The 20682-nt window shown below is 43.7% G+C and overlaps 1 protein-coding gene across 3 annotated transcripts in view; it reads left to right on the top strand.

Annotated features, from left to right (window-relative positions):
• sema4c (sema domain, immunoglobulin domain (Ig), transmembrane domain (TM) and short cytoplasmic domain, (semaphorin) 4C) overlaps positions 1–20682 on the top strand; it is an 86938-nt gene that overhangs the window by 38026 nt on the left and 28230 nt on the right. For all 3 annotated transcript variants that reach the window (XM_076730786.1, XM_076730784.1, XM_076730785.1), the window contains one exon: positions 6906–7101. In XM_076730786.1, the coding sequence (XP_076586901.1) occupies positions 6990–7101 (112 nt within the window). In that variant the 5' untranslated portion in view covers positions 6906–6989. The remainder of the gene's footprint in view (positions 1–6905; positions 7102–20682) is intronic.

The following is a 20682-nucleotide window of genomic DNA, read 5'->3' as shown; positions in this document are numbered from 1 at the left end:
AAGCCATGCCAGCAGCTCTTTGAAGCTGTACTGCACAGCTGTGCTTTGAGCTAAATGCTACCATCACATGCTAACATGCCAAGTTTAGCAGGTATAATGTTCACCGTGTTCACCATCTTAGTGTAGTGTGTTACCATGCTAGTGTTTGCTACTTAGCACCAAACACTAGTACAGCTGAGGCTGATGAGAATGTCATTAGTTTTGTAGGGATATTGGTTATAAACCAACTAAACCTTTGACCTGATGATGGCACTCGAAAAGTCAGTGGATCACCAAAATGATCACAGTTTATCATGTGGGGTATGTATGAATGTAACAAATTTCATAGCAGTCCATCCATCAGTTGTTGAGGCATTTCAACACACATCTCTCCTGTAGTTGTAGAGACATTTTAAGAGCAAGTGTTATTATTCCATTAGAGAGAATCAGGGGGAGACATTCCCCTTTATTATCACACAACATGCACTGGACACTGCACACGAAGGTCCTCCGCATTTCTCCCATCCTGGTCGTCCTTCCTCCACGGCAGACCAGGAGCGGTGGGCTGCCATCCAAGCGGCGCCCGGGGACCCAATTGCGTTATGTCACCATTGGTGGTGATCTTCTTGCATGTTTTTAGTGGGGGTATGTTTTACGGAGGATACCCCAGGTGAACACGGGGAGAACATGCAAACTCCACACAGAAAGGCCCTCCTCGAGCAGCAGGCACCGAAGCATGGTGGAGGACACACCCAGTGCCCGCAGCGAGATTCTTGCTGTGAGGCGACAGTGTTGTCACTGTGCCACCGTGCCACCCTGTTAATAACCTGTTCTAGAGTGTCATCAGTCTTGGTTTCAATGCACTGCTGACTTTCAGCTTCCCCATAATGCTCTCATTGCTATTTCAGACACTTTTCCCTAGTTTGTCAGGACAGGCCTTTTTTTTATTTTTCCAAACGATCCAATGTTGAAAGCTGGCAGCGTCAGAAACCCATACATGTCAAACCATTTAAGCGGTGCTGCTCCAGCATCCCGCTATGCAGAATTCAAAGTGAGGGGAACGTGGCATAAATGTCCTGCAGCCGCTCTCATCCCTCCGTCCACGAGGTGTGAAATCGTTTGATCCAGTTTGTTCTATTTAGGTGAAACAGCTTTTGTGTGTGTCAGAGATTGCGCTCGTGCGTATTTGTGTGTGGTTTTTAACGCCCCCGGAGCACTGAAAGGTGGAGGGAAAAGGGAGGGGACGGGGTTGCAGGAAGGAAGGAAGGAAGAGAGCTGACGGTAGCTGCTGTGTTTGTTTTGCAGGGAGGCGAGAGGGGAGATGAAGGGTGGGAGCTGTCCTTTAGTCCATCCGTCCGTAAGTGTGTGTGTCTGTGTGTGTATAGGGGCAGTTACGGGTTAATGGACATTAAGTCTGTCCCAGTGTGATAGTCGGAGTGTCGGGCAGTGGGCGATGTGCCCTGGCCCTCTGTAACCCACAAAAGGGTCAGAGGTCAGGGTTAAAAGTCAAACAATGCCTGGAAGGACTAGCAATCAGCTGGGACTGCACCAGAGGTCAGTGTGTGTGTGTGCGTGTGTGTGTGTGTGTGTGTGTGTGTGTGTGTGCGTGCGTGCGTGTAGTAATACGTGAGGAAGGGTAGGAAGAGGCTGCCAGGAAAGGAGAGGTGGGGAAAATGAAGGGCAGGAAGAGGACAACGGAAAACACAGACATACAGCAGCGAGGAAAAGAGGACAGGCGGATGGGGCCTGAAAACGCTCTCCTCCCTTTTTTCCCCGACATCCGCTCACTTCGAAGAAACGACCCTGCTTTGCTGCTCCCTACAGGGACTCGTCTTACATCCAGATACACTCTGACAAGAAACACACGCTGAATACACACAAGCCCAGATTCAGGCAAAAAAAAAAAAAACACACACACACACATGCGCATTCAAATCAACAAGCACAGCCAAAACACACGCAGGAGCTCCGCAACCTAATCAGAACATGTGGCCTATTTCTCTGTATGTTTTAATGAGCTCTCCATTGTGGAGTGCTGACTGATATTATTAGGCTGCCGTGTCTCAGCTCATTAGCTAAACCAGGCTCAACAACAACACCAGCAGCTAAAAGATGATTTGATGCCGCCTGCAGAGTTATGTGACACCGCAGGACCTTAAAGAGGCCATGGTGAGAGACAGAGCAAGTGAGTTAATTTGGTCACCAGGGGAGAGCGAGGCTGAATCTCGCTTCTTATGACAAAGCGAGGGATCATAAGAGTCGGCTTGATAGAAAGAAAAAGAGAAATGTATCATAGACTGACTTCAGCTGCCTCCCCCGGCGTTCATAAAGTTCCGGGCAGATGTGGTTTGAAGATTCAGACTGCAATTTTAGCAGCAGAGTGGTGTCAAGTGAAGAGAAGTCGTCAACGACAGTGAGTAGGAAACAATATTACAGTTATTGTGGCTAATCTGTTCTTAGTTGATTGTTCTTGCTCTGTGGTGAATGGCTCAATTTTTTTAAATTGGCACTCCGTGGGATCCCTCTGCTCTGTGCTATTAAAGCAGCTAAACGAGTCAAAGTGAACCAAAGACGATGTTTGCGTTTGCTGTTTTTAAATGACTTGTACAGCTACCTACTCTCAAAGCTAGCACCACTGTGAGCGAGTTAACCCGGGGGGCTGTGCATTGTTCCGACGGCACATTATTCTGAAATCCCAATAGTCTGACACCAGTAATCTGTTGGTATGTTTACGGTCAGGTGTAGTGTGTGGGATTTAGTGGCATCTAGCAGTAAGGTTGCAAATTACAGCTCATTGAATACCCCTCACTGAACCCTTCCCTCCCCAAGCGTGTAGAAGAACCCATGGTGGCCATGAATTCATGAAAAACATAAGAGGCACTCTCTAGATCCAGTGTTTGGTTTGTCCATTCAGGGCTATTGTAGAACCATGGCAGTGCAGCATGGCAGACTCAGTGAGAGAGGACCTGCTCCTCTGTGGATATAAAGAGCTCATTCTGAGGTTATGAAGACAAAACAATTCTTTTTTTCAGGTAATTACACACTGATGAATACATACTCATGAATGACACTGCTTATAAATGACACAGTGGGTTTAACAGTATTGTTTTAGGAGTTTTTTCTGATAATGGATACATTTCAACAGGAATTTATCATGTGAAATCACGTTTGTTGTTTTTTGCTATGATGGCATTGAGCTGTTCTTCATTCATTATCTAATATTTCCTCAGCCGGGCATTCCAAACAGAGTTGCTCTTTTATCGTCTGACAGACACACACTCATTAAAGATTTCTGTGATAATACAGCAGTGATACAGAAATTGGAAAGTAATTTATATCAAAGATCCCGTGCAACACATCCATTTGATGTTATAGTGATGCTATCAGCAGGTGCAATCTGATGGAAGCTACATATCTATAAAGGCAGTACTGTTAACTCCTTTCTTTAGGTATAAATCCATCGTTACAGTACAAGACACAAGCTAAGCAGTCTACCCTCCCTCACCTTGCGGGTTATGGTCCCTTGTCTCACCTTATCCCAACCAGTTTTTTCCCGTTCTTGTCAAAGGAGGGTTGCAGTATGTCCCAGCATGCACTGGGTGAAACGGACAGACAAAAAAACGTATTGATGAGATTTCACTAGGACTTTATAAACCGCTGCTTCCTAGATTTGAAAATCAACATTTACTGTTACGCTTTGCCAATATTATCAGTGACAAACTGTGATGCTGTTAGCCTGACAGAGAGGAGGAGAGAGAGGGGGAGACTGGATGAAAGAAAAGAGGCAGCGAACAGGAGAAGAGGAGGTATAAGTGAGAGCAAGGTGTACAGGGAAGATTTTGAAGCTTTTTTCATGCAGAAGCCTTGACTTGCCATCTCCTCCACCATCCTCTTCCTCCTCATCTTCCTCTTTAATGTTTACACACTGACTCTTCACTTAATCCGGCCTTCAGGATGCCCACTTCACTTCGTTACCTCTCGGCACAGAGATGGAAGAGTGGATGCTGAGGGGAGGGAAAAAAAAAAAAGAGAAAAAGAAAAATTGCCAGCCTCCTGCAACGTCTCCAGATGTGTTTTTTCTTGCTCCATAACTCTCCCTCCATTTCTCTCGTCCTTTCAGCCCTTCATCCCTCGCTCCCTCCCTCACTCCTTCTCAATCTCAATCTCGGCTCACTCAAGCGTTGGCCGGTGAGGCCTCCAGCATCGATCCAATAAAGCTGGTAGTCGGCACTGCAAGGCTTGAAGAGCTTTCACCCAAACCCAGCATTTAACCACGCTCATTTAACAGCACGTCGCCATGATCTGATCTGGGGTGGAGGGTGGCAGGGGAGTGCCGTGGGGGTGGGGGGGCAGTGTTTGATTTTTTTTTTTTTTTTTCTTCTTTCAGCCTCTTCTTATTTTCCTCGCAAGAGTCTAATCAATAACAGTCATGTTGGTTGGACGTGGGCACACAAACACACACACATCTCCAAATCTCAATTACCTCCCCTGCCAATCTACCAAATAGACCAAATGCTTCTTTTCCATCACTGGAATTTAATATTCACATGTGGGATGGAATGAGGGAGAGGGAGGAGGTGACAGAAAACGTGCTACATATACAGAGGTATTTTCTGTCTTTGTGCTGGGTTAAAGTAAATACAGTTTGACATTTTGTGCCTGTTTAAAAGTCGATGGATTGCCTTCTCCAATGAGCATGCATCATCAAAGGCGCCATTTCACTCGCTGATATGCAGCAGCAGGTGCAGAGGGGAAAGCTTACAGACGATGCGCGTGCATTTGTGTGTGTGTGTGTGTGTGTGTGTGTGTGTGTGTGTGCGCACATCTTTGTATTTTAATTCCTATGAGGAACAAACATAAAAAAAGATCCAGCATTCCTTACATCTGCAGTGGTTAGGTTAAAGTTCAGTAATTGGTTGAATATTAGGTTTATTAGTCTTGGTTTAGATTGCGGTTAGTGAGTTGGAGATGCAGTCGTTGTCGGGGTCAGTTCACCTAAATTACTTTATTAAAAAAAACACCATTTCATCACTCTCAGCGATATCTAGCCATGCAGAGATTTTCATGCGCTGAGGTTCTGACATACCCACCCACCCTCTGAGATTTCTGCTGCCAGTTGAATACAATAGAAGTGAATAGATTTTTTTTTTTTTTTCAGCACTCGCAGCCTTTGAAAATGACATTTAAATGTAACAGTGTCATCTCTGTTCCAGACAGTGTCCCAGTTACTATGGAACATCTGAAAACCATACTGTGAAGAGCTTTCATTGGAACTACTTTTTACTGAAAAAAGGTCCCAATATGAAAACTGTGGGCAGAAGGTTTTGTCTATCATCCTTACATTTTTATGAGTCAAATAAAGTGCTTTTCAGATTATGTAAGTGTCTGAAACCAATTTCCAGTAGTGTAATCAGGCAGAGCCGCTTCTTACAATTTTTTAACCTTTCAAAAATGAGACAATCACACCCACTAAATGCAGTGATTGGCTAAAGACACAGAAATCAGGCATGCAGCCATAAGGAGGTTATGATGGCAGGCTTTTCACCCCACCTTTGAGTTTGGTCATTATGATAGCTGCTAAGACTTTTACCTTAAGATGCAGTGCAATGACACGTGTAGCCGCGGAGCATAGCAGCAGAAATCCCAGAGACAAATAAAACCAAATGGTATCTAGAGGTAAGTGAGAACATGTTTTTTTGAGTCTAGATTTTTTAGCAAATATGACCACCCACTAGTCGTTTTGTAGATGAACAAGCAGGGAATGTAATTTGTTTCTCAGCGGCGTTAGCTCGCACCTCGTCATGGATCATCGAGGTTTGTCAGCACAGGTGGCTGCAGCAGTGACAGCAGTCCAACATATAAAAAAATATATATTCAAAAAGTTCTTTTCACACTTCAACACTCTGCTAATGAAAAAGAAATTAATTCATCCAGGGCTGTTCCTGGTTGATTTTACAGTTATATCTCAATAAATGACATGTTCATCTTGAATTTGAGTCTGCTGAACAAATGTATGCCTTTATACTCGCTGTCACTGTGTTCATACAAAATGACAGTATAATATAATGGAAAGGTTCGAGAGCTGGCAGGATCTCACAAGCAAAAACAGACTTGAGAGTGTGTCATTTGTGTGTGTGTCAGTGTTATTTTAATGTGAAATTCCTCATCTCACCCTGGGCATCAGTCTCACCTGCGGCACCGTAACAAGTCAATCATCCTGTGCTGTTATTGGACTGTAATGCTGTTCTGCAGCCGCACACTTGACATGTTCATTAGGTAAACCAATTCATTTACAACGCAGTGCTATTGGATTGTCCTTGCCTCGACATTCATTTCCCAACGCATTGGCATTTGATGCATTGCCAGCGCCAATTAACTTTGATAACTCAGCCCCAGTTTAATATACTGCCACTGAATTGGCTTGACAGGAGTGCAGTGATAAGCTCTTTCGGAGCTTTTTGAGTGGTGATAGCTGGATTATCGGTCAGAGTCAGGGAGGGACGAGTAGAACTTTCCTGCATGAACCCCCCCCACACACACACACGCACACACACACACACACACACACACACACTCCGGTCATTAAACTGTTTGGTTTGTTTTTGTTGGCAGACACGCACACACAGAGGCACATACACTGATTACAGCTATGTCCTTGTTGGCTTTAATGATTTGAAAAACTCATTTCCGTTTTACATTATTGTGGAATTTGATGACCATGTTCCATTTTAAAGTACATGTTTTCAAAGGGAGAAATTTATCTTTCAGTGCAGCTGGAATGTGCAAACTGTTTTGTGTGGCTTTTTGAAAAATGTGCAAGTTGTAAATACTGTTGTGACAAAATTGTTTCTGATAAACAACCAAGCCAATAAAAGAAGTGAATTGCTGCTTCCAGCTGATGTGTTGGTTTTTCTGTCTCTCGGCAGGCTGCCAGGAGCCGGGCTGCTCTCTCCAGTCCCTCTCATCAACTGATTGATCCCTCGATCCATCGCTCAACGCCAGTTCCTGACATGGGAGCCATGGGTGGGACGAAGGTCTTGCTCCTGGCGTTTTTGGTTGGATGGGAGAAGTCGCTGGGTCTCAACTGGAACCCAGTCCCACGCAAGACTGTTCGATACCAGGGTGAGTGAGCAGTGTAATACCAGCTGATAGAAGAGTTTGACCTGAGGGGTCACTGAAACTTTCCAGAGAAAGACAGACTAAAAGAAGTCCTAACAGTAGCAGCTCCTTAAAGTCAAAATGAAAAACACAGTTTCAAAGTTGTAATCCTGTGAATTCTTCAGTTATCTCTTGTCACATGCTCAATATGGGTCGAGAAAACTTGTGTATTTATCCAATCAAATGTGATTTGGGGCAACTGCTCAACCCTACCCATCATATGAAACCACACTTGACTGTTAGCTTGGGTTGCTAGCACCATTTTTGCCATCTGATATCGTCACAGACACCTCCTGGGATATTTCTTTGCACCTTTGCTTGCACAAGATATGTGATTCTTGAAGCTTGGTGACATAGTGATGACTCACAGACTGGCTGGTGAACATGCCAGCCAGCCGGGGAGGCGGGAGTGCTCACAGCTCGCTGAGCGTCTTTCTGTTTCCTCCGTGCTGGATTGTGCCTGGGTTTACTACCTCTCACTCACAAGCTTGTTAGCTTGGTTGCGAATAGTTCACCCAGTTAATGTAGAAGATGAATTACACCATCAACTTCTATCAGAGCAGCTGTCTCAAACTATTCCTTTTTTTTTGGAGAAGTTTACATGTCGGCAGAGGGAGAGTAAATTAAAGTACATGATGAACACTAGACTCTGTTGTCTCAAAGATCAGTACTGTCTAGATGCCTGGCTACTACTCAACATGCAAATTATTCATGTCAGAGTTCACCAAAATTGAACTGGCCATGTATTTGCTTTCCATCCTGTGACTAAATCCACTGAGGCCAGACCAAGACGGATTTTATGAACTGACAGCTGTTGGTAGAATCCTCCAAGTTGGCCCTGGAGTGATTTCTCTGCTCAGATGTCTCATACAAAACTGATTATTGCAGAAATGTATTCCATTACAACAATCAGGGAGGCTTTTCCATTATATGAGAGGTGGATGATTTCTGATTTTGTTAAGACGCTGACATCGACCCCTCAGTAAAACAATACGTCAGTCTAATCCTAGTGCTCAACTGTATTTGCACTCTTTATCTCAGCCCTCCTCTGCAGCCAGGCCCAGTTTTCTTCACTGAACAATGCCAATTGTTGCAAGCTGAGGAATAGTCTTTTTTAATCCTTCAAAGGGGAAGTGCTGCATTCTCTCTCTTGGGGATTAGGGAAATACTATAAAGAGAGGTAAAAAATATGGGAAACAGCTATATTTTCTCACCTCTCTGTGCCACCTATTCCACCTTTCATCCCATATCTATCTCTCCTTTCCCTTCTCCTCCTCCTCTTTCTTCTTGCCTTTCATCCCTCCCTCCCCCTTTTGCTTTGTGCGCCACAGCTCATCGTATGAACCCGAAATGCTCTTATGGCGTTTTCACAAAGAGCTCCGATTTCAGCCGCTCTCGAGGAGAAAGGCGCTCCGTGGCGGTGGCGGTGGAGTGTGGGGATATTTCAAAAGCTGCTTTCTCATGCTGCTATCTCACACCCCCCCTTCCCCTTCCCCTTCCCCTTTTTTTTCCATACAGCCCTCCTCCCTTCTCTCATCCCTTCATGCTACAGTCACTCCCTGGTGTTGTGGTGGGATGTGAGGACAGAGGATGGGGGGGTGAAACAATCGATAGGGCTTCAATACTTTCTGGTGAAATGTTCCCGTGTGACAAAGCAAAGCCACTGTTGGCAGAGAGCGGCCCAGATCTCTGCTGCACTTTAGCCAGAACACACTTTGGGCAAAGACACAGCAGACAGGGCAAACAGGGACAGCTCGAACACATGGTCTTATATGGCAGGAGCAAAAAGACACTCACTACCAAAAAGTGTCTCACTTTCAGTACCTTTCTGAAAAACTGAATAAATCTGCCTATAGAGACAAGATAACACTCTGCATTCAGCTTCCCTTTTTTTGTCATGATGGTCTTCAAAATAGAAGGCTCCTCATGAATCGTGGGAAAAGGCAGATCACGTCACTCCTGTCATACTTGATTCGAGTGTGGCACTCAAGTGCAGAAAGATTCTTGATGCAAATTGATTTGCATTGGAAACAAGTGGGATTATCTTACCCGTTGACAGATTTCTCCACTTGGTTAAAGAAAAATGAGATTTTCAGGCTCAATACTGGGTTAAATGACTTATATGGATGGGTTCTTGCTACAGTGCTGAGGAGGAGATAGGAGAGACGAAATGGAAAAACAAAGCTGCAGAAGGAGGGAGGGAGAGATTGAAGGGGAGAAATGAGAAGAGAGAGGAGATATATAATGGAAAGAAAGCAAGAGAGAGAGAGAGAGAGAGAAAGAAAGAGACAGGTAGAGAGCCATAGAGAAAGAGTGGGAGAGAGAGAGGCCAGTCACTAACTGCCTTAAAAGGACAGAAAGTAGCTTCAGAGAACGACAGAGAGAAAGGAAAACACTCACTCACACACACACACACACACACACACACACACACACACACACACACACACACACACACACACACACTCTACAGGACATTCACCCAGTGTTTCATTTTGCATGGAGGCGTCTGGACACACAGCAATATTAACGTGTGTGTGCATGTGTGTGTGAGCTGCTGTATGCAGGCAGTGTGAGTTTGCAAGACAGAGACAAGAAGAAAGGCAATGAAAAACCAAAGTGAGAGAATATGTGGGGGCAGAGAGGGCGTGTGTGTTTATACCTATTTGTGTAGAGACTGTGTGTGTGTGTGTGTGTGTGTGTGTGTGTAGCTGTGTGTCTGTCTATCTAATCCCCTTTTGTTTATATGTGTGTGCGAGTGTGTGTACTGCTTAGGCTGGCAGTCTGAGGGATTTGGAGCTCCGGGCAGTGCAGGAGGGGTGTGTGTGTGTGTGTGTGTGTGTGTGTGTGTGTGTGTGTGTGAGTTGGGTTATGTATATGTGTATATTATGGTGGGGCAGAGATGGTTAAAGAGATAATCTACCCCCCCCCCCCCCACACACACACACACACACACATATACCCCATCGCCACCACCCTTGCCAGGCAATTACATGAGGCTTACATGAGGTTGCAGAAGAAGAAACACAAACATCCTCCGTGTGTGTGTGTGTGTTTGTGTGTCTTTCCCCTCAGTATCCATCCACCTCTTGGTCTTCTTTTATTTTTGAAAGTCACATGCTGACATTTTGGATTTCGGGCTGTTGTTATTCCTCACCAGCCGCTCGTCACATTTATGGAGGGGAAAAAAATCATTGTTGGCTCCTAATGAGACATTTATGTCCACACATTATGTACGGCCCTCGCAGAGCAGCTAATGACTGCTGTAAATTTACATACTTTTCTTTTCTAATCACTGACACAATGCATGTATCTTCATTTCTTTTCACTTTTATGTGCTTTATATTTCACTTTTATGTTCATATTGTATAAATTTGTCATTCATCTTTTTTTTTTTTTTTGCTTAAGGTCTTCTCATCCATGCAATTTTACTTAACGTTAAAGGAAAAGGCTGATGTTGCTCACTTGTGTTCCTCTCTGACTATCCTATCCTGTAACAAATCAGCTGGCCACTCACAGTTTTTAACAAACGTCACACAAAGAGGACTAAATAGTGCGTTTTAGGGGGACTACTTTGAGCTGCAGATTAATACACATTTGGGGTATTCACTGCACCTGCACACTGCTTGTGGGTTTAACTAAATATCAATTGAAACACCCGTGTTCACTCTGATGAAGGAACACGTTACCCAGGGCTCTTTATAAGTCTGGAAGTGGAAGTCTGTGGTGCAGACAAATAACCTGTATCTGGCTACACTGCCACAACAGGGAGTGCTTGTTGGGAGCTCCAGAAGTGGGATAAAAGTCATTGTTTTGCATGTCATACGTCCGAGGCTTTAGCTCTGAATCCTGTCAAGTTTGAAATTACAAGTTTCGCCCACTGTTGCTTCATTAAGTGCAATTTAACAGGACATCCACAGATGTTTCCAATGCGGTCTTCTTTTGATCCAGCACCTGTTGGTGCGCCCTGCAAATCCATCTTTCCCTCCAGCTTGTGCACCGTGATTGGCTGCTATTGGTTGATTTGCTCTTTTGTCAGGAAAATGAAGGCTTTTTGTAACATATATTTAAATCTTTGGGCTCGAGTTACCTCAAGTCAAAAGATTAAAGTCCAGGTGAAGTCAAGAGTCACTGATATTAAAGTTTCTGCCTTAAATGTAGATTTATGTATAAAACATATATGTGATGTTAGCGTAACAGTGGCCAGTGTGAGTGGTGAGCAGTACACTATCACCAGTCCAGAATAGTCTTAAAAGTCAGCACACTGACATCTATATCCAGCTATGCTAATATTAGCAACCATAAGCTAGTGGTTAGACCAAGTAAGGTTGCATCTGTAAAACCTTCAAAGTGTTTTGAATAGAGCTCGGACAAGTTGAGTCTAAACTTGAACCCAACTGGCTTCCAAGTCATGTAACCCCAGTCTGCACCTCTGGAATGGTCAAGGAATTGTTTCTTCTTTTCATGAGATTTCTTGACAAGAAACATCTCCTTTAAACTTAACACCTAAAGAGGAAGGATTTCATATCCTCTTGCTCACCTCTTTCTTTCTTTCTGTCTGTCTGACCTGCTCTGGCCACAGCTGATTGGAGCGTCCATTATGTAGTTTTAAGCTTTCTTCATGTCCTTAACCTCCACTGGCCACAGAAAATACTTCACCTCACAACACCACCCTCTTCTCCTTCTCCTTTCTGTCTTTTTTTTTTTTGTCCTCCTCTCTTTTTGGGTTTCATACACACACACACACACACACACACACACACACACACACACACACACACACACACACTTTCACACACACAACTACACTCCTTAGTCCAGCCCAGTGACAGAGGCCAGTAAGCCAAAACTATGACAAAATGCAGCAGCTGTGGTTAAACAAAGAAAGGAGGAGAGAAAGAATGTGAGAAAGAAAAGAAAGAGGGAGGTGAAGAGGGAGGGGGAAACAGCCCTTAGAAACTTGATATTTGGTTTGAAAATCTAGCCTGCTTTGATGCAGCAAATGAGCCCCGCATCTTTAAAGAAAAGCCAAAGCAAATGTGTGCCTCTTGATTTAGAAAAAGAAAGACAGATTGAGAGATGCAGGCAGAAAAAAAAAGCAGAGAGCAGGGGCAGAGTGGAAAAGGGCTGGGCCTCTGACCTCCAGAAACCTCTCTGCCTCCCTCTCAACCTTTCTCTTTTTTTCCCCTTCCTTCTGTGTCTCTGCCGTATCTCCCCAAACCCTCCAATTACAGTAATGAGTGGTTGAGAGCGCGGCAGTGGAGGAGGCAGAGAGAGGCTGTGCGTGACTGGGAGGATAGATGGGGGAGAAGGAGGGAGGGATGGAGGAAGGAGATTCATCACCGCTTTTTATCTGCTATGAGTGTCACTCATCCCCTGACCCTGCGCTGATTGGTCAGTGAAGATTAACAGCCGGGACCAGATGTCAGGACCTGGAGTGCTCTCTGTTGTCGTACAGACTTTGTGAGAGCTGATGTGTGGGCAAGTGGATTAAAATGAAAATGTCACAGGCTGCTCTTATCCAAAGCACCTTCTTGTTGTAGTAGTGTCACGGCTGAGCTGGTGCGCTGGTTTACCACCACTGACAGTACATTCAAACCACTGCCATCCATTGTCCTTACCCTTAAAACCATTGATTGCATAGTCATTGCACAAATCATAGAGTGCTGCAGAAGATCGACAAGAAAATAGTCATTTTGAAAGTCAAGTAATTGTTGAACTCATTTCACATTTGCTGGTTCTTGCATCTCAAATGTGAGGATTCACTGATTTTCCTCAGATTTACTGGAGTGTAAATTGAATATAGTTTGGGTTTTACAGTTTGTGATGACCATTTGCTTTTTGCAATGGTGTTTTATGAAGTAAATGATTTGATCGTTTGATTTAGCTCTCGAATTTAAATAAGAAGTGGCAGTTGTCAAACTGACAGCCTTGAGATGTACGTCATCATGTACACGCAGTATATGGGGATACAACTTAATGTGTAAGACTAATTAATTTGAGGGTATTAATTACCATTACATAACAAAAATACTAACAGTCAGTCGTGTGTACAAACTACCAAATATATCCCTGATTCTCCTGCACAGACCATTTATGGAGTAGCTTTCTGAATGAACTAAACCACATGTTGTACCTCACATAGCTGTGTTTGCCTCCACAGACTGAGCGAGAAATGGGTCTATTTTACTTAGAGTTTCTGCCAGACTTCCATTCGAGGATGTGTGAGGCTGTTTCATCATTATCAAGCTGGGTTTGAGTGTAGTCTTCCTCAGTCTCAGTGGCTTTTCACTTCAACAAGATTTCCTGGCCTTGTGAATCACCAAATACTTCTACTAATTTCTGCAATGTAAATCATTCAGTGAGTCAAATTCCAAACCTATAGTAGTGCCGTGCTGCACCCGTTGAGCTCCACAGGCTCCCCTCTATCTCTCTTTGTGTGTGTCTGTGTGTGTCATCACCACAGCGTCGCACAAAAAGGCCTAACTCTACCCAGCTGGAGCTCGCTGCTGTACCAGTCAGACATGTGAACCATGACGCTGAGATGGAAAAACCTCACTTGTGGCATCAACCAGCTCTTGATTTGTTCTGCTTGTTGTGGATTGCAATGGCGACCCCCCACTGATCTCGACTGCTACAGCCCCCCCAACTGAGCTTTCATCTGCTGCCTTCACCCCCCCCCCCCGAAAACCATCCCCCCACTGGGCTCACTTGTTCCGTTGTTGTGTTAATCCACTTTTACCACTTCCTCTCCTCCCACTCTCCCATCCCTTCATCTCCTCGTCCAATTCTGTTGAATTCAATCACTCTATTGCCATGACTGTTCATCAGAAACAATAATGGTAAAGCTGTATTGGAGATACAAATGCTCCATAGCTCACAAACAAGGGTTTTAGACATTTAAGTGATGCAGAGGCAAATAATTATTCGGCTTAAAAACATGTGCTTTTATTATTCATTCATCAATGGGCTTGCTTTTATTATTCTTTATTTCATGTTAATTCAGTCACAAGTGAATTAAGTATAATAATAATAATAGTCTTAATAATCTGTCAACTCTCTTACTTTCCAATAGCATTTAATCTGTGAGAAGGTAGATTCAGTCAACAATTGATATTTTTGCAGATCTAGCTGGTAAACGCATGTGCGTCTTTCCCTCTCTATCTCCATGCTCTCATTCTGTCGTACACCTGACTCTCCTGTGAACTTGTCGTCTGTTCAGCAGACAAAGCTTGAGCATCCACGTGGGAGTGTGCTCTCCTTTGTGTGCACTGAGTTGTTTTTTTTTTTCCTCAAAGAGGGTACCTGCTCAGATGAAGGTCTGACGAGGCTCCGTGCGCACGCTCGGGTATATCTGCCTGTTTGTGTGGGCGCTGCGCAGCGTCTCTCCTCCTCTGTCTGCCTGTCTCTGTCTCTCACTCGGTGTTTGTCGCTGCTTCAAAGCTCTCCCCAAAATAGGCCTTTAATCATAGTTTGGTGTGTGAGTGGCTCGGTGGTTAGAAGCTATAAGCAGAGGCTGCATGTATTTATAGCAGACAGGCAGAGGGAGGCTGGAGCTCCGCTGGAAGGCTGATGGAGGCAGATTACAGAGGCGAGGCCCGGATCGAGACCTTTTCAGCCGGCCGTGAAGCAACAGGCGCTCCCCCCCCTCGTCCCCTTTTCCTCCACCCTGCATGGGAGTTCTGTTTGGTCTGGCTCGGTTTGGCTTGGTTTGAGCTGGGCTGGGCTGGATGATGAGGCGGTGGCATGACCCTAAGATACCCTACAATGAAGTGTGCACACGCGGACATGAACACATGCAAGCACAGAGACAAGCACATTATATATACACTATACATACATGCTGGTAGTGGAGTGGCACTAATTTATGTCATTATAAAGTAAACAGCTTCAGAAAACAGCATGTATGTAACAGAAAATCTTTTCATTACTCACTTTGCAGTAGCTTGCCATACTGGTGTTGGTCCAGTGTTGCATATTTGAACCCATTAAGCACAGTTGTATATAAGTACATTACTGTTCAAAACTTTCCAAACAATCCCATTCTGTCACTGCTTGCCTTTGTTTTCAGTTCGTGTTGTGTGCCATGATCTCATGTTGCACGGCCTGATCAATCACAGTGAACGTTCTTGTCCTTTTTGCTCAGTTTCAAAAAGCAAAGCACATTCAATACATGAGACATGGCTGCTGAGCTGCTGCACTTTGTGACAAGAAGTGAACAAATCCACATTGTGCTTTTCAGAAAGACTATTGTTGTGTTCAAGTTTGCTACATTGCATCATCTGTCGATGACATTTTGTCTGAAGCTGGATTAGTGCTGCATGATACTGCAGTCACGCGCAGAGAATGAGTGAAACTTCTCCCTTGTGGTGCACTCGAGGACACTCCGACATCCAACACTCAAACATTTAGTCTGCCAAGCATCAGATGCACAAGACATACACACAAGTAGAAACTAGAAAATCAATGAGAGATGGCTAATGTGAAATTGGTAGTTTAAGGCAGTAGTTACCCACTCTCAAGTCTCAGCTGGTACAATTTACTGTCAGGAACCAAAGAGGAAGTTATTCCAAATAGTCCTGTTTGCAACTCTGTAATGACCACATGTCTTTGACCGTGCTGGGAAGTAGCAAATTACGTTTACAAGTACTGTACTTCAGCGCAATTTCAAGGTGCTTTACTCAAGTGCTTCCATTTCATGCTACTTTATACTTCAACACCACTGCATTTCAAAGATAAATATTGTACATTTTACTCCGATACATTTATGGATCTGCTAGCCATAATTACTATTTGAAGATTGAGATTATACATGCAAATGTGGTGAGTTTAAAGACATTACATGAGGCACTGTTAGAATACACTATCCAACAGTAGGAGTTAGCTTAACCTGCCAGGTCAGTAGAAGGCTGCCTACACACCATCACTAATAATAAGGACATTTTGCTCTTCTTTACTTTTACTTCGACAAACTCGGAAACGGAGGACTTTACTTGGAACAGCACATTTTCACACTGTGGTGTTGCTCCTTTAGCTAAAAGCAGAAGTTTGACATTTTGGGAAATACACTTAATTGCTTTCTTGCACGGAGTTGAGATGAGAAGATTGGTACCAGTCTCATGTCTCATGTGCACTAAATATGAAGCTACAGCCAGCAGCAGGTTAACTTAGCAAGCATGTTTCATGTCTCTGCAAGTTGAAATGAAATGAATATAATGACTGCGTGAAAGCAAGGAAATCAATCTGAAAACATATGGCATGTGTTGTAAATTGTTAGTTGTAAGCATAGTCTGCATAGGTTTTAGTTACGGAGCTAAAACAGGCAAATATGCAGCTCTCATATGGCTCTTTAAAAAGCTCATATATTCGTGCTATATATATCAGTTTGGTGTCAGTTTCTTTGATCCTGTATTTTGCTCCAAAATTAGACCAAAAAGCTGGTAAACCCATTCTTCTTCTTTATTTAAATGTATGTTTTTTAACGATATGTAATCCACCCACACGTACACATCCAAATGCCTGTCATACCCCGTTTGTCTCTTTTCATTAGTCTCTTTTATCAGTGGCACTCTCATCAAAAGAGCGAAACACACACACACATGCAGACGCTCACATACACACACACACACACACACACACACACACACAGAGCCAGTGAAGAGGTCGTGCAGTGCGGTGATCTCTGATCACCTCTGTTTCCAGTGGTAGTGACCTCGGTCAGGCCCTCTGAGTTGTTTATCTTTTGTATGCTCTCTTCCTACTCAGGCTGTCTATTTTTTCCCCTTGTGTTTGTATTTCTCCCATCATCTGTTTGACTCATTATGCCCCCCCCCCCACCTCTGCCCTCCATTTTTTATTTGCACTCTTTTATTTATATTCTCTCTTTTCTTCTGCTGTCTGCAAACCGTTGTCTCCGAGCATCAAAGGCCTTATAATTTAACCCACACACACAATTTAAACACATGCACACTCACTGGGTCCCTCAAATGATGGAAAAGACTCAAAACTATTCTAGTTTAAAGCTTGAAACAGTTTTCAAAAGCACATACAATACACAGCTGATTCGTTTGAGGATACAGTGGCCTTATACATGCAGCATAAGTGTAGTTGTGCAACGTGTTTCCATTATGTGAGTTTATACATTCTTGTTTCTTTCCCTTTTCTGCTCAGTCATTATCAGAACAAAATGTTCCATCTTTTTCCTCCACAGCTAAAAGCATCAAAAAAAAGCCAGATTTTTCTTTTACCTACTGATGCTGATGCATAAATTTGAACTCACACACGGGCTTCTGAAAACACACACACTGAACAACAGGTGTGTGTCTGTTACAGAGACACATGAGCGTCACACACAGCAGGTAGCCTCAGGGCTGCCACAGTGTGGTCTCAGATGGTAAGTGCATCTGCCCATATCGCCTCTTAATGACAGAGCCGCTGATCACTTCAAACGAGCCACTCAAAGCAAAAACTTTCCCTCTGTTGGTGGAGAAAACGTTCAAGTCACTGAGCAGGTACCCCGGAGAACCGTTCAGGACTGAGTGTGTGAGTGCGTGTGCATGCCAGTGTGTTTGCGTCTTTCAGCTTACACACAAACATGTGTCTTTTTATGAGTTCAGACGTGCACTGATTTGTGTGTATAGCCACCACATACCTCAACTCAACCCAAGAGTGAGCTTGTGTGTGTATGTGTGTGTGTGTGTGTGTGAGACTTAGTAGAAGTGTGTCAGCTCTGGAGTTTTTTTTGCCCGGCTGTGTGGAACACAGCAGATGTGCTCAGTTCTCCCCTGAGGATGCTGCCTCTCTTTCTCCCTCTCTCTCTCTCTCTCTCCCTCTCTCTATCTCTCTCTCTCTCCCTCTCCCTCTCTCCCTCTCTTTCTCTCTCTCTCTCTCTCTCTCTCTCTCTCTCTCTCTCCCTCTCCCTCTCTCCCTCTCTCTCTCTCTCTCTCTCTCTCCCTCTCTCTCTCTCTCTCTCTGTCCCTTCACTCACTCTCATCAAGCTCCCTCATCCGTACATACCCTCCAATGTTTATACACCGGTGCTCTTCAGATAATAAGCTGACTTCAGTACTTATCCCCTTCCTTCCTTTGGTTACTTATTCCCACCTCTCCTCTATCTCTCTCCTTCCATCCCTCTGTACCTCTGACAACATGTCGCCTCTCAGGCTTTTTTGACTTATGACTGACTGTGGCTGTCCGTAACGTTTGCTGTGTGTTTACGTGTTTAACACAGAAGCATTGGCAGAAGGGTGTAAGTGGAGGGTTTCCAGTAATGGTCAAAAGACTTTTAGACTTAAGTCTGGAGTCAGCAGTTAAAACTTGCATCGCTGGGTATCCTTATGCATGAAAAAAAGTTCAAATTTAAAGTGGATAAATTGCAAAAGTCTGAGTCAGGGTCTGCCAAAGGGCCTCTTGAACATATGCTTCCTCTCCATTATTCTGAGACTTTCAAGGCTTTCCATTCATATTTAAAAAAAACAAGCTTGTTTTTCTTTATTATGGCATCACCTTTGGTGTAAAATGGTCGATGCGTTTGATGCGATTGCCCTCAGTTGAAAGGAATGTTGGGTTTCTGTGAAAATGAAGAACATCTCTTCATGTGAAAGGGATCACTTTGGATTTGAAGCAACAAAAACAAAATCTTCTAGGAACAAAAAACAGAGCTTAACGTGAAAAACAATTCAATGACATCAAGGGCATCGTAACACTTAAATAATCACACCATCAAGCCTTCAGTAACAAGCCTCACTTTTCTAACCTTTTTGTTAAACACCCACGCAGATACACATAAACACATTCATCCAGTACAGCCTGCTCCATGTATATAAGTCTATTTAGTCCCAACTAGGCCACAGCGTCACATGAGCAGTTAGTCACACCATAAATCACACCAGTTCCTGCTGTTCCCTTCCTGGATTTCAGCTGCTATTTTCAGTCAGGAAAACGGCGAAAGAAGTGAAAATGTTCATGCTGTAGAAAACAAAAAAAAAAGAGAAACATTCAATTTATGAGATAGCATTAAGTGCAGCGCGGGCTGTCGTCGCCTCGCGTTTCGCACGCATTCTATCAGCCCAGATAAAGTGAGAGAGAGGGGGGAGAGGGAGAGCAAGGTGACACTACAAGCAACATGAGTGTGGATAATGAAAACTAAACACCATCCTTTCTCTCGTTCCTCCTGTCTCTGTCTTGCCTTTTCATCTGCTCTGCACCACTAGTTTGTCTGTATGCTAGTCAGGGGATTTGAACGGTGCATGCGTGCATGCTTGTGTGTGAGAGAGCGAACGAGGAAAAAAAAAAACAGTGGGTGCATCTTTTTTAAATTTTGATGAAAAAAGTCAGCTCTGGATGTTCAGCAAATGCTGCAGATGGGACCGTGGAGAGAACATTTTGTGATTTTCTCCTAATCTTTTAGAGATTGTTTGTATCGCTGTGCGTGCACCAAAATGAGAAACAACCCAAAAATGTGGGCAATCCTCTAACAAATCAGACAGTCCTGAGATAAAGCACATCGATCCAGCTATTTGATCAATAACAGGGTTTACAAGGAGGCTAATATTCCATTAATACTCTGAGCGACAGCCTAATCAGAGGCAGAGGTCCTCATTTAGGCCTTGTATTAAAATGCGATTCACATGTGAATGATCAGCCCAGATAATGAACAATCTAATCACACCTGCAGATTTACTCCCACTATTATTAGTGTGCATTTATTAGCGATTTTAAGCTCTGCATTCTGTTCACGTCATCGCTCGGATCTCATTTTTCATTCGCGATAATGCTTCTTGGCCTAACTCTGAATCCCTACATTGTTGTGTGTAGGTGTCTAGCCTAAATTAAGCTGCCCTTCTTAACGCTGCAGTGCTGAGTGCATGAGTCTTTTAACAATCTTTAGTCTCAAAGCTGCGTTAAATTGAGGCACAACACAATTTAGCTTGTTTTCCAAAACAAGATGAGACGATATTCTCATTTTGAAAATTACTAGTCTTAATGGTATTTGTATTGAATAAGTGTATGAATACAAACCTCCTGGCATCTGGCTCAATAACAAACTCACTTTAAAAACTTGCATTTAAGCACTGGCTGATTGAAGCTGTTGGAGGTTTGTTTCTTTTATAGATGAGCAGTTTGTGATTCTGTAGATTGTGCAGACTTGTGCGACCATTTCTGTTAGTCCAAGACTTTGGTGATATCATCTGTATTCATGGCTATACTACTGCTTTAAAAGCTCTACATGCTGCCTTCACTCTGCTGTTAGATTCATAACTGCTGGCTGTTGTGGGCACGGCACTCCTCATCAAAACAAGGGCTGGTGGGGCAAGAGCATCATTGCTTCTTGTTTATTTGCACAGCTTTCCTAAATAGATGACCACCTTATCTCACTTCTGACATGCAGATCTGGAACTTATCAGACTTGCCCTGAAGCCTGGCTTGTACTCCAGGTTCTTAAAGTAAATACAGAGCTTGTGAAGCTTTCAGTGCAGAGTTCCATCCTGAGGGAGTAGTTTACAACAGATCTTGAAGCCAGATACTGTGTTTCAGCAAACTCCT

Source organism: Chaetodon auriga, chromosome 5 (assembly GCF_051107435.1).
Source record: "Chaetodon auriga isolate fChaAug3 chromosome 5, fChaAug3.hap1, whole genome shotgun sequence".
NCBI lineage: Eukaryota > Metazoa > Chordata > Actinopteri > Chaetodontiformes > Chaetodontidae > Chaetodon > Chaetodon auriga.
This window is presented reverse-complemented; position numbering and strand designations above follow the sequence as displayed.